At 32.5% G+C, this 12,074-nt stretch overlaps 2 protein-coding genes across 2 annotated transcripts; both read right to left on the reverse strand.

The window, feature by feature from the left end:
- Positions 1-2,215: 2,215 nt before the first annotated feature.
- Positions 2,216-3,194, reverse strand: LOC142556688 (uncharacterized). Its single transcript, XM_075668171.1, has one exon. It carries the CDS (start codon positions 3,017-3,019, stop codon positions 2,405-2,407), a length of 615 nt encoding a protein of 204 aa, XP_075524286.1. The 5' UTR covers positions 3,020-3,194; the 3' UTR covers positions 2,216-2,404.
- A 1,181-nt stretch (positions 3,195-4,375) lies between these two features.
- On the reverse strand, positions 4,376-8,963 carry LOC142555777 (serine/threonine-protein phosphatase PP-X isozyme 2). The gene is made up of 8 exons (XM_075666870.1): positions 8,520-8,963; positions 6,699-6,851; positions 6,479-6,541; positions 6,321-6,406; positions 5,967-6,042; positions 5,615-5,883; positions 5,463-5,541; positions 4,376-5,052 (listed from the first exon to the last, which is right to left on the reverse strand). Exons 1-8 carry the CDS (start codon positions 8,658-8,660, stop codon positions 5,002-5,004), a joined length of 918 nt encoding a protein of 305 aa, XP_075522985.1. The 5' UTR covers positions 8,661-8,963; the 3' UTR covers positions 4,376-5,001.
- Positions 8,964-12,074: the final 3,111 nt, after the last annotated feature.

Genomic DNA, 12,074 nt, shown 5'->3' on the forward strand with positions numbered 1-12,074 from the left:
ATTAACGTTCCGACGAAAGATTAATCGAATTAGATTATAAATTGACAAATAACATAATAAAAAATAAATTAATTTCATAACTGATGTTTTTTGAATTAAGAGATACATAATCACAAATTTGACAAGTAAAACTGATTTTTTTATCTATTTTATTAAGGGTGAGGACATAATAGTAACCACCTAGGGGATATCAATTTTTTCTTCTAACTTACTGATATTACACTTTTGTTTTTTTGTTTTTTAAATTTCAACACACTTTTATTTTTTTTATTTCAATAATTCAAATATCAAATTAGTCCATCCATGATTTTTCAAATTTCACTTGAGTTCATTGATAATGATAAAAAAAGACTATATACACACGCATCGCATGTGCAGAGTAACTAATATTAATTACGCAAACAATATACCTCAAACTTTTAAATTATATATCCTAACTCAAATATCACGTTTCTTGTATTATTCTTGTGGTGGAACATTATGTTACAAGGATTAGTTTCGAGTTTTTATCCATATTTTTGATACGATAATCCTTTTTAAAATTAATAAAATCTATTGAATTTGACTGAAAATCCAATCAAATCAAATAAATTATAAACTACACTTTCGTGCAAAACCGACGAAACACCAAAACAATATGAAAAGGAACCTAACAAAATTAGCGGAAATATTTAGAGGAACCCATAAATTATTGATTTTTTTATTTTATTTTTTTAGTGCATATTTGATAGAATTTTTAATATTTTTTAATTATGACAATGACAGATAAATTATTTTAAGATAATGGCTGCTACGTTGATTTATTTGATAAGTCCATTTATCACTCATATAAGTTAATTACATGTCTGGTTTTGGCAAATCTATGCACGTTATGGGAACAAGTCATATCTTGCAAGTAAATACTTGCATTTTTTTATATGAAATTTAAATTTGATTTTTATAATTAATTGAATATGACAAAAATCATTAACAAATATTCAAAATAAACATAATTTTCTCACATGTTTATTTATATTTATTGTAACTTAAAATGCACAAATATTTTAAATTCATCGCACACTTGTTGAAAAGGATGATGAATTCCAATGATCTTACTATTTTAAATTCACGCGTCATACAAAAATCAATTGATTTTATGATTCTTGACGATTTTTTAATTTCCGAAGGAAAAAAAAATATCATTCACTGGAAAAAAATCGCATATTAATTAAAATTGAATATTTTGTACACGCATGTTGAAATTGAATAAATAAACTTTTCTAATATTTGTTTAGCATGAAAATCACAAGGATTCAGTATTAATGAAATTTTGCAATATGACCTATGATGTATAGAATATAATTAATTTTAATTATCAGTTGATGCACCTCTTTAACTCTTTTTTTTACCCAAAAAAAAAAAATAAATCAGTTAATGCTCTATGGTATAGAGTCATTGCTCATCCTCTTCAAGTTGCCATAGCATTGATTAGTTTGGTTTATATCTTCGTATGTATGTCATAGTTAGCCAAAAACTCATGTGAGACAGATCTTTTATTTGGGTCATCCATGAAAAAGTATTATTTTTATGCTAATAGTATTACTTTTTATTGTGAATATCGGCAGAGTTGACTCGTCTCACAGCTAATAATTTGTGAGATCGTCTCACAAGATACATATTATAATTGAAAATGATATAAATTTGATTATATAGATACAATACAATACAGTACAAAATATATTTTTTTTAGACAATCTCTTAAATTAAATACGTGAGACGAATTTTTTATTTAAATTACTCATGAAATATTATTATTTTATGTCAAAAATATTATTTTTTACTGTAAATATAAATAAAATTAACTTATATCATGAATAAAAAATCCTGATATATCTACTCATAATACATAATAAAAATAATAATAATCTCGATATAAAAACAAGAGGACAAGTAAAAGGAATTTGCCAACTTTGACCTACGCTTACAAGTTATATTATGGTTTTTAGCATCAATGAAAGAAAAATTATATTTTTTATTTTATAACTTTCATGTTTTTATTTTAAATAAATTTATTGTAAGAAGATGTTAAAAATCTATATTCATGATATAACTCGATTTATTTTATAATTAAAACTAATAATTTTAATATAAAAAATTATTTTTTTATTATTTGGATCGAATCGATTCTGTCTCAACTCGTGATATCATTTTATATACAAGTGTAATTAGAAAAGTATATTGTAGAATTAAAGATTTCATTTAATAACTAAAAATTATGAACTCCAACGAGCGGATAATATAGTACGTACGTAGCTGAATAACCGATCAAATATGTAGAACGGAATCCATACATGGACAAAATGGACCCCATTATTATCAAGAATGGAAAATGATGGAAAATAACGATCCAAAAGGAAAAATCCATCTATAGCTTGCTTCTGTAATGGCAAATCTGATTCGCTATACTCCGACTCCTAAGATCGATCACCAAATCACAGGTGCTGTAGGCGACTACGTGAATACTGAACAGAATCCTAACCTTCCCCGAGATTCTGATGTACGTCTGAAGCGGCAGCATGCCGGAGACCACGTCGGAGTAGAAGTCGGAGTTGGAAAGCAAGCGATCCGCCATCAAAGATAGGGTCAGGTTTAAACCGCGTGTATCCCTGGCGCCGATGTGCCCGGCCGGTATGGGGACCTCTCCGACGTCGTTTCCCTTGAACCTGAGGTAGCACGTGCTGTTGGAGTATTTGAAGGACACGTGGTTGGGGTTATTGACGCTGACGTCGGTGTCGAGCGTGAGGTTCAGGGAGACCCGGAGTCGGGGCACGTCGATGGAGAAATCGACGTCGGAGAGGGTGATGGAATCGACGGTGGTGGTGGGACGCTTGGCTTTGAAGACGGTGAGGCCGAGGATGAGGAAGAGCAGACCCAGGCCCAACACGAAGGCGATCAAACACAAGCATATATATTTCCTCCTCCGTTTTCTGGTGAGTTTACGCTCCTTCTTCGATGCTAATGGTAATGCTTCAACCTCCATTGATGATCACTTTACTGGTGTAAAGTTTTTTCTGTAATTTTTGGTGGGAATTGAGGAGATTTAAGGATGGTGGGTAGTAGGTATCGGGTGATGGGGCGGTCGTGGAAGCAATTATTACTCCTCTCTCATTCCTGCTTATTGCCACGTCATCGTCTAAAGATTACAAGTTATCATTCCCATTTGAAAAAAAGTTATTTTCTTTAATATAAACCAGTTATTATGCATGCGTATCACATATGTGTACGGTTTTTTTTATTATTATCGCTGTATTAAAGTGAAATTCCATAAATTATGGAAAGATTAAATTGATATTTAAATGATTGAAATAAAAAAATTAAAAATAAAAGTATGCGTTGAATTTTTTTTTTTAAAAAAAAACAAAAGTCTAATATTAGAATCATATAATGATAAAGTTGGAAGAAAAAATTGGTGTCTTCACTAAGTGGTTACTATCATATCATCAACTTTAATAAAATAGAATAGATTATGATTAAAATAAAACAAAAACTTTCGAAAAACAGCGACACAAAAAAGATTTCATGTGACGTCTCACAAAATATGTCATTAGTTAATTATTGAGACATATCTTTTTTCTAAATCATTCGTTCAAAAATATTATTTTTATATATAAAAAAATACATTGGAAATATAAACGACCAATGTATTTATTCATTACTCACAAAAACCTACTAAAACAAGTAAAGCTGACGGTGTTTTTTTATCTTCCTAGAAAGAGATTTTTTAGTTGGATTGATTCGATCCTCTACTCGGGCGAAGTATCCGCGAACACTTGAATCTTGATGGCCGTAAGAGGGTTACGCGTGCTTTTCAACGTTATATCGTGTAAAAATGTAAAATATACCTAGTCATTTACGACTATTATATAATATCTTTTTTTTCTTTTTCGATCTTTTCTTATATTTTTTTATTTTTAAATTAATTTCTAGAAGGTATGTGTCACTTAAGTAGGTTTTAAATTGCAATAAATACTATCATGCAGAGCTTAACTAAGTCCAAATCCTTATTATCATATAGGAACCTATCTATAGAGGTTTTTTCGTATTATTTTATTAAAATATTATGTATTAAATGTATTCAATTTATTTTTTTCCCCTTAATTTAGTTTTTTTTATATAATTATTTTACTTAACTCATATATTAAAATATTACAGTAACTTAAATTACAGATACATATAAACTTATTTCTATCAACATTTATTATAAGTCATAGACTCATAAACCACTATTAAAATTTGATATTTTATCAAATAACTAAACTAACTTCATTTAACGATTTACATAATTATAAGACAATAATAAAATAGATTAATTTAATTATTTCTGAAACTATAAACATTAAAAAAAAATTGTTGGTGCGGCATAGCTCTGCGCTAGTAATAGGGCAGCAATTGGGCTAACTGCTAAGGATGCGCCCAGCGCGCGAAAGGAGATGATATAGGGAAGATTACTTGTCAATCTCATAATTATATATCTTGTGTTTGGTCTGCAATTATAGGTCAAATTTAAGAGAGGATTAAAAGGAGTCGATAAATACGTAGCAACTCTCGCATCATATTTGTGATTATTACATGGGCATATGGAAAAAGTCTCAACATTTGGGCACTGAAACAATCAAATATAAAAAAAAATTATAAGCGTTGGCACCTCCAGGAGGGCACGTTATATGCATGCCCAGTAATTCTGTGAATTTGACAGTATTCAAACTTCATTGCGTTTAGCACACTATTGTCACAAGGATACAAAGGCCAAAATATTAAAGAATACAGAGCATTCAGATGGATAGAGAAGGGGGTGCGACTTGCGAGCATCATGATTAACTTGTTTTTAACCCCTGAAAAATGATGCTTCAACCTCATCCACATAGCTCAAGCCATTCATCCTCTACCACACCAGATCATCCACTCCGAGTACGAGATTAGTCCTTCAATAGTTTCGATTAATATAACTTGTGGACTTCATTCCTACAAGAAGTAATCCGGAGGTGGCTTCTTGGCAGGTGCTCCTCTTGTTTCCTGCATTTCAACAAAAAACTGTTCCAAACGCCTTTCAAGAGGTAAAGTGGGGTTTATTTCCTACGCCACAAGACTATATTGATTACGTGTTGATCTTGTAGTTCTCACTCGAATCTTATGCATGGAAGTCAATACCCGCAAAGCTATATGCTGAAAAACATGATTCAACTATAAGTATACACTTCTTAGAGTTGATACACAGTTAATGCAGCATACGCTGAAAACCACATGCTTCTGATAGTTTCAAGAGCAATCTCATATCAGCCTAGTCTGTATACCTCACAGTAGAAGAACAAAAACAGTCAACAGGGGTAAGGGAGGACAAGAGACCTTGCCAAGATTTATTCTGGACTACTATTGCTCTGTAGCACAAAGAAAATTAAAAGGCAAGAAACAATAAATGCACACACCTGTGGAGCTGCATCAAAGACACGAAACTTCCTTTCCAGGTTTTCGTCCAGCTCAAGAATAGCAGCTACATTCCCACATCTGCATCATAATTTTTTGTCAAATATTGAAGGAGTAAAAAACCAAAGAATGGATAAAAATTGAAATCTTTTACCTGTAGCAGTAATTTGGAGCTGACCAAACCGTAACTATCTGGTTGTTGAACATCCATTTATAGCCTTCCATCACCAACTGATGGGCACGACAAATATAATCAATATCATTTGCATGATTAAACGTACTGACAACACTGCCACCGAATAGGAAACCCGCACCGCGTGGGCTCAAACCCCAACCATCAACAGCATCTTCTGGATCTGACCAGAGAAGATCACACATAGCACCATCATGAGGTACTTCTTGCTTACGGTCAATTATTCGAATCTGAGAAACAGATGCTGCCAATAATTTACTAGTATTTCACAACTAAGAGGGAGAAAGATACTGAAGCAGAATATATTTGAAACCTGGTCCAGTGTGGATATTGCAGGAGATAGCCCACCATGAACCGAAAATATCTTGTTCTCAATAAGCGCCGACAGGCTGGCAGATAATGCAATCATAGGTATAATATACTGTTTTGAAAAGAAACCAAGCCAATGACCCAAGAATAATTCAAATTTGACAACAATAATGGTGGTGTGTGAGGAAGTTAAACACTACACTAAGTTTGACATTACTATTGCATAATATGAGGTGATTGACAATTAACCTTCATATATTTTTTTGTTTTTTTCTACAATCCTCACATAAATTTGAATAGATACAAGGCAATTAAATTCATGGCAAATATCTAATTGGAAATATAGAGAAGTTCAAACCTTAAATAGTCAAAAATATCGGTGCAATATCTCCAAACGTTAGCAGAACCATATTTTCGCAAGCACTCATCATAGAAACCATAAACCTGGAAAAGGAGGAATATATTGACTTCATGCCATATAATAGCTCAAAACTCAGGAACAACATAGTTCCCAACCTGTGTTATCTGCCGGCTCTCATGGTTTCCCCTTATCAAAGTTATCCTATCGGGATATCTTACCTGCCAATGCACTATCTATTAGTTGAGTCACGATTGTGGGCATCCATTTTGTCTGGAAACACAAAATATTTGATACTCAAACGTAACTCCATGTTGTCAAGAAACATGAGGTCCATTTCAGATGTTATACCCTTCGCATACAAAGTAAAACCAATACCTTCAGCGCAAGAAGGAGCAGAAACGTCTCAACTGAGTAGTACCCTCTGTCAACAAAATCTCCAAGAAACAAGTAGTTCGTCTTGGGACAATCACCTCCAACTTTAAAAAGCTCTTTCATGTCATAGAATTGCCCATGGATATCACCACATATCTACATAAAAACACCGATCCAGAAAAGAAATACTGGCAATGAGTAAAATGTCCTCAAAACTAAAAGGAAACAACTATCACTCCACTCCATATTTATACCTATGATAGTGTATAAAAATATGGCTCTGTAGTCTGTACCTTCAGAAATTAAACAAAGGAAGAAAGGTCTGTCAGGGGTTTTTTCCCTCTAATTTTATTGGGTGATTAGGGCATGAAATCACTTCAAAACAAATGCATAGCAACAATATCCATTAGATAACCAATTAGGACACTTCATAACTATAGCTAAATTTGGACAACCCTGCCCAAGTAATTTCCTAGTTCACAGATTAAGTTTCTTGAGATCAAACAGTTCATAAGGATGTCAATTTTAAAGTATTAGCTCCACTTTTTTAAGTCTCATAAATCAGATTGAGGTGATTCTGTTGCTCAGAATGCCATGAATCCTGGGTTGAGTTTCAAGTGCAGAACTGGACAGTACAGGGGGATGATAACAGCAACCTCAACATCCGAAGTTTCTTGTCGCTGACCACTGATAATTCTCGTTCTGTGATTTGGTGGATATTTTTTAATCAGTCTCCTGGCCACTTACATGAGCACTCAAGCATATATGTAAGGTAATAGTTGGAATACCATTTGAGTAATTGCTTTGCCTTCCTTTGTCAAAGTTGGTAGAAACAGTTATACTAAGTTGATGAAATCACAAGTGTCAAAAACCTACAGCAACTAGGGAAATCTGATAGAGTGAACCTATGTCATTGTCGTTAAATTGGGTGGTTAATAAATGTTTTAAAAGAACCTTTGGTTGCATGTAACTACTACTTAGGCTCCCTTCCGCAGACACCACTTATGTCTGTTGTCATGATTCTTTGAGTGATCATGTATGTTTCTCGATCTTAGAAGGTGGTTCACTTTGTCTTCTTTCCTATCGCTAAAATTAATCATCACAGGGATTAAGTTAAACAGCTCTTCTAATACAGTTGCTGGCTGACGACAACTTGTTATCCTTTTCACTCATCCATAGCAACAGACTATCACAAAACACGCCGAATATTTGTAAGATTTGGTAACCGTCAGAAAAGTAGTCCACGAAAAAATATCATGGCAGAGTTTGGTTAGTGCCTGGGACTAGCTTTTTCATCTGAAATCTCCACGTTCTTGTGGGTTAGGACCACTGTTTTCAAGAAAATCGTCCAAAAATATTAACTTTCCAAAATCCAATTGCCATTCCACATGCAGAAACCACAATACAACTTTTATCTTTCATCTATTTCCAGAAATTACAGCAAATTTCATCAGCAATCTGCTTGTAATGCTTTTTTTCTCTTGCGGAGTCTCAAATTTTCAAAATCCTCCAATCTAAATTTTTTGAATAAAAAAGAACGGGTTGCTGAACATATACAGCCATCAAATTTCTACAAAAAATTCCACTAACATCGACTTCTTGATCAAAGTTTTAATCTCTTCGTTCCAATTACGCAAACCATAAATGGAAGAAACCACCACCGACACACACATCTTCTCGTAATCCAGAAACCCAACAATAAAACACAAATCTATATCCATCCAGCAATCCATAACATCCAAAACTCAAAAGAAATCGTTACACAAATAGTTTACACCAAGAACCTACTAAAAAAATAGATTCAGCTTTTTCTTCGATACTTACAGTGACAGGAGCGTCAACTCTCTGGACATTACTCTCCTCGACGAGGATTTCCATGGCTTTGAGACAGAGAGCCTTGACTTCCGATTCCTTGAGAGGCTCGCATCTTTTCAGTTGCTCTATTTGCCGGTCTAGGTCCGACATCTTCCCAGATTCAAACTTGGAACTTCAAACCCTTCCGTGATTTCGCTCAATAAATCAGACCCTTAATGAATATTCGATTAGAAATGTGATTTCATAATCTGAATATTGGCAACTATTACCATTTTGTTCCCCTTTTTTGAGATGTGATGCTTTATACTCCCATTGGTAATTGACGTTAGCAGTAGTGAGGTTCACTACTTTATTGTGTGGCCTTTCTTTCTCTCTCTCGCTCCGCCTGGGTTTTCGCGATTCGCAATCGCGCAGCTGAGCTCAAGTTTCACGAAATCGCAGTTTAGTCCCTCATTTATTGTTCTCTCTCTTGGGAAGGATACTCATTTTATTAGAACGTAAATTAAAAACCCTCCAACTTTAAAAAAATTATAATACAAAATTTCTTTTTTTTATTAATAAATATTTATTGATTAAAATTAATATACAGATCCTTTTTTTGAATGAAAATAATTATGATGTCAATTTGGGTGAGTCGGATTGGGTCGAAGCAAGGACATTACAAAAAATTATTAGTCTGAAACCGAAAATTTTAAACTTGAACACAAACCAATCTGTCAATCCGATTTATTTTATCATTATTATTTTGCTATTTTAAAAAATAATAGGATAAAATTATAAAAATTCAACTCATAAATCATAATAAGAATATTTTAATTTAAACATATGATAATAATGATTTTATCTAAATATTATAATTATGTTTCATGTGTTTAAATATTTAAATTTAGTAGTCCAATTGTCTAAATGGTTAATAATTACTACGAAAATAATAATTGTTTAGAATATTCAAAAATTTATAAAATTAATATTACAGGATTTATAATATTAATATACAATAAAAGATCTTCAAACAATAAAAAAAGTAACTTGATTATTTCAAATATCACTTCCCGATCCTTTCACATTTTATGCACCGATCAACCTTTGAAACATTGTATGAAATAAAAATAAAATAACATTGAAAGTTTTTTTTAAACCTTAGTTTGCAAATTTCAACTAAATTACTTTTTAATGTATGTATTAATAAAACGTTATAATTAACTAAAATTTATGATAGCATAATCTGATTGTTTTGGGTCATAATTCAAGTCAATCAGATCGACCGAAACCCGACATATTTTTTCATGTCCAATTCGAACTAATCCGAACCTGAGACCCTCAACATTAACCTAAATTTTTGGTTCATTTTGACATCCCTAAAAATAACATAAATATCATGAATATATATCTAAAAAAACTCATGTTATTAGATATATATGTGTGTGTGCATGTCCGAGTTTGGTGAAATATGCGATCGGTTTAATCAGTGGCATGAATTCGATTCCTAATATCAACACTTTCTCGAAAGATCATGTTGCATTTTGTTTGTCGAGTTCGATTTACTTGGCTAACGTGGTTTGTAAACTATTGCGTTAGCTCGAAGATTTATCTAACATGCATCGAAGATAAACGACCGCAAGCAGGGATAGTCCTTGCCAAGGACATTCGTGGCACTTGCCAGGGCACCAATTATTTTTTAAAAAGTAATTAAAAAAATCACACACACCAAACACATGAACATAACAACTTTGAATTTGGTTGTTAAGGTAACAGATTTAACTGACAACGCAATATTATCAAAGATGCTAGATCGATATAAAATTTTTGAAATTTTATTTGAGAAACACAACGAGTAAAGATTGAATGTTTAGCGATCTTTCACATAAAAAAATATCGGAGAGTATATGACGACTTAATTAATGATTTTTGTTTCCAAAAAATGCTAGTGCATTTAAAATAATAATGATTGTTCAATAAATATTTTAGCTTCACTCAGGACCTTATTTTTCTCATAACCACGTTGGAATGCGATAGTTATAAAGTAAAAAAACAGAACCAATTATTGCATTATTTAGGAACATCTCCCGTGTAAGCACCACGACAATCCAACAAATACATAATATATCTGTTTTTTCTTCTGAGTTTTGTCAAAAGATAAAAAATAATCGTAAAATGCGGCATTTGATCCCTAACGTGTCACTTTTAAATCATTAAAATAACCATTTTTTAAATCAAATAACCAATTTATTTTGATATAATGTGATTGGTGTTAGAATATATGTCTTGTAAATTAACGATTGATTAGAGAATTCATTGATTCAAGTATAATGAATAATCTTTATTTTAATATAATTTAACTTTTTATGGTTTAATTTTATTTTATCTGTATATCCATCTAATCTGCATAGATAAAATATTTGATTATATTTTAATAAAAATGAATCGTAATTCGATATTGAAACTCATTTTTAAACACTGTATATTCTAAACTCGTTCCTAGTCGATTCAGCCGCCTAAAATAAGGATAAAACTCGTTTGAGCTTGAGACTAGCATTTGTGATATTGTGTACCGTGTTTCATGGTAAGTACATAGAGATGTTCAATCATGCAGATGTGTAATCATACGATGATTGTACCGAACAACCCTCCCTCGAACTTTCCAAGTGGTTATCATTCATCAAAAGGAAAATTATGTGGTTGTGATTGTACATGATTAATCCTTACGAGTCGGGACAACACTGAGATTCTACATGTTAGGATTGTGATTTGACTCGTTTACCGACTCCACGAGGTTCACAAGGTGGCGAGGTTGGGTGCAATTGCGACATTGTAGGAGCCAGTGTATTGTAGTCGGTAATTCACGGCTTACCTACGTGTATGATATCCTATGTAATCTGACGAAATAATAATGCACAAAATCTATGGCTAGAGTGTGATATGTACATTAGGGAAATAGTTCTCTAGTTGTAAATGCGATGACAATATGAATATTTCATGATTGTATCACGTAGCTATCGAATTAATAAGCAACCCTCGATGAACCGATGATTGCAGATTCAATCGGGATATATGAGATGAAAGGACCGTACTGTACATTAATCATAGCTAACTGGTTATTGCAGGCACTATCAGTGATACCTAGGGAATCATGAGGTAATGCTACTAGACGCTATTATCATAATTTGATGAGTTTAATCATAAAATGGGCAAATAATGGTAAGCCCGAATAAAGAAAATTGTCCTGAATTACAAATAGTTGTGAACCCACGGCTAGCTGTATCTCTGAATCATCGAGGGTCACACAAATATTGGTTTCCTTGTTCCGATCGAGGTAATAAATTCAATGAGTTGAATTTGTAAGAAATAAGTTTGATAAGATCAATTGATAGATTTATAAATAAAGTTTATAAAAGCTCGTAGAAATTTTGAGAGCATGACAGATAAAATAGTCAAAGGAAGTGTACCTACCTTATTTAGACATTGATGATCTCGAAATTAAAGCGTGCATCATAATAACAAACAAGTTGAAATTGTCACATCGATGATATTAGATCGTCGATCGGGATTATGATGAGATCAATA

The sequence above is a fragment of the Primulina tabacum genome, chromosome 9, assembly GCF_025594145.1.
Source record: "Primulina tabacum isolate GXHZ01 chromosome 9, ASM2559414v2, whole genome shotgun sequence".
Classification (NCBI taxonomy): domain Eukaryota; kingdom Viridiplantae; phylum Streptophyta; class Magnoliopsida; order Lamiales; family Gesneriaceae; genus Primulina; species Primulina tabacum.

Bases quoted from the DNA above. Each gene is read 5' to 3' on its own strand.
- LOC142556688 (XM_075668171.1), bottom strand. From the start codon at position 3,019: ATGGAGGTTGAAGCATTACCATTAGCATCGAAGAAGGAGCGTAAACTC.
- LOC142555777 (XM_075666870.1), bottom strand. From the start codon at position 8,660: ATGTCGGACCTAGACCGGCAAATAGAGCAACTGAAAAGATGCGAGCCT. The intron at 6,542-6,698 runs GTATTGGTTTTA...GTGCATTGGCAG, and splicing joins TGCTCCTTCTTGCGCTGAAG to GTAAGATATCCCGATAGGAT. The intron at 6,043-6,320 runs GTTTGAACTTCT...ATTATCTGCCAG, and splicing joins GATATTTTTGACTATTTAAG to CCTGTCGGCGCTTATTGAGA.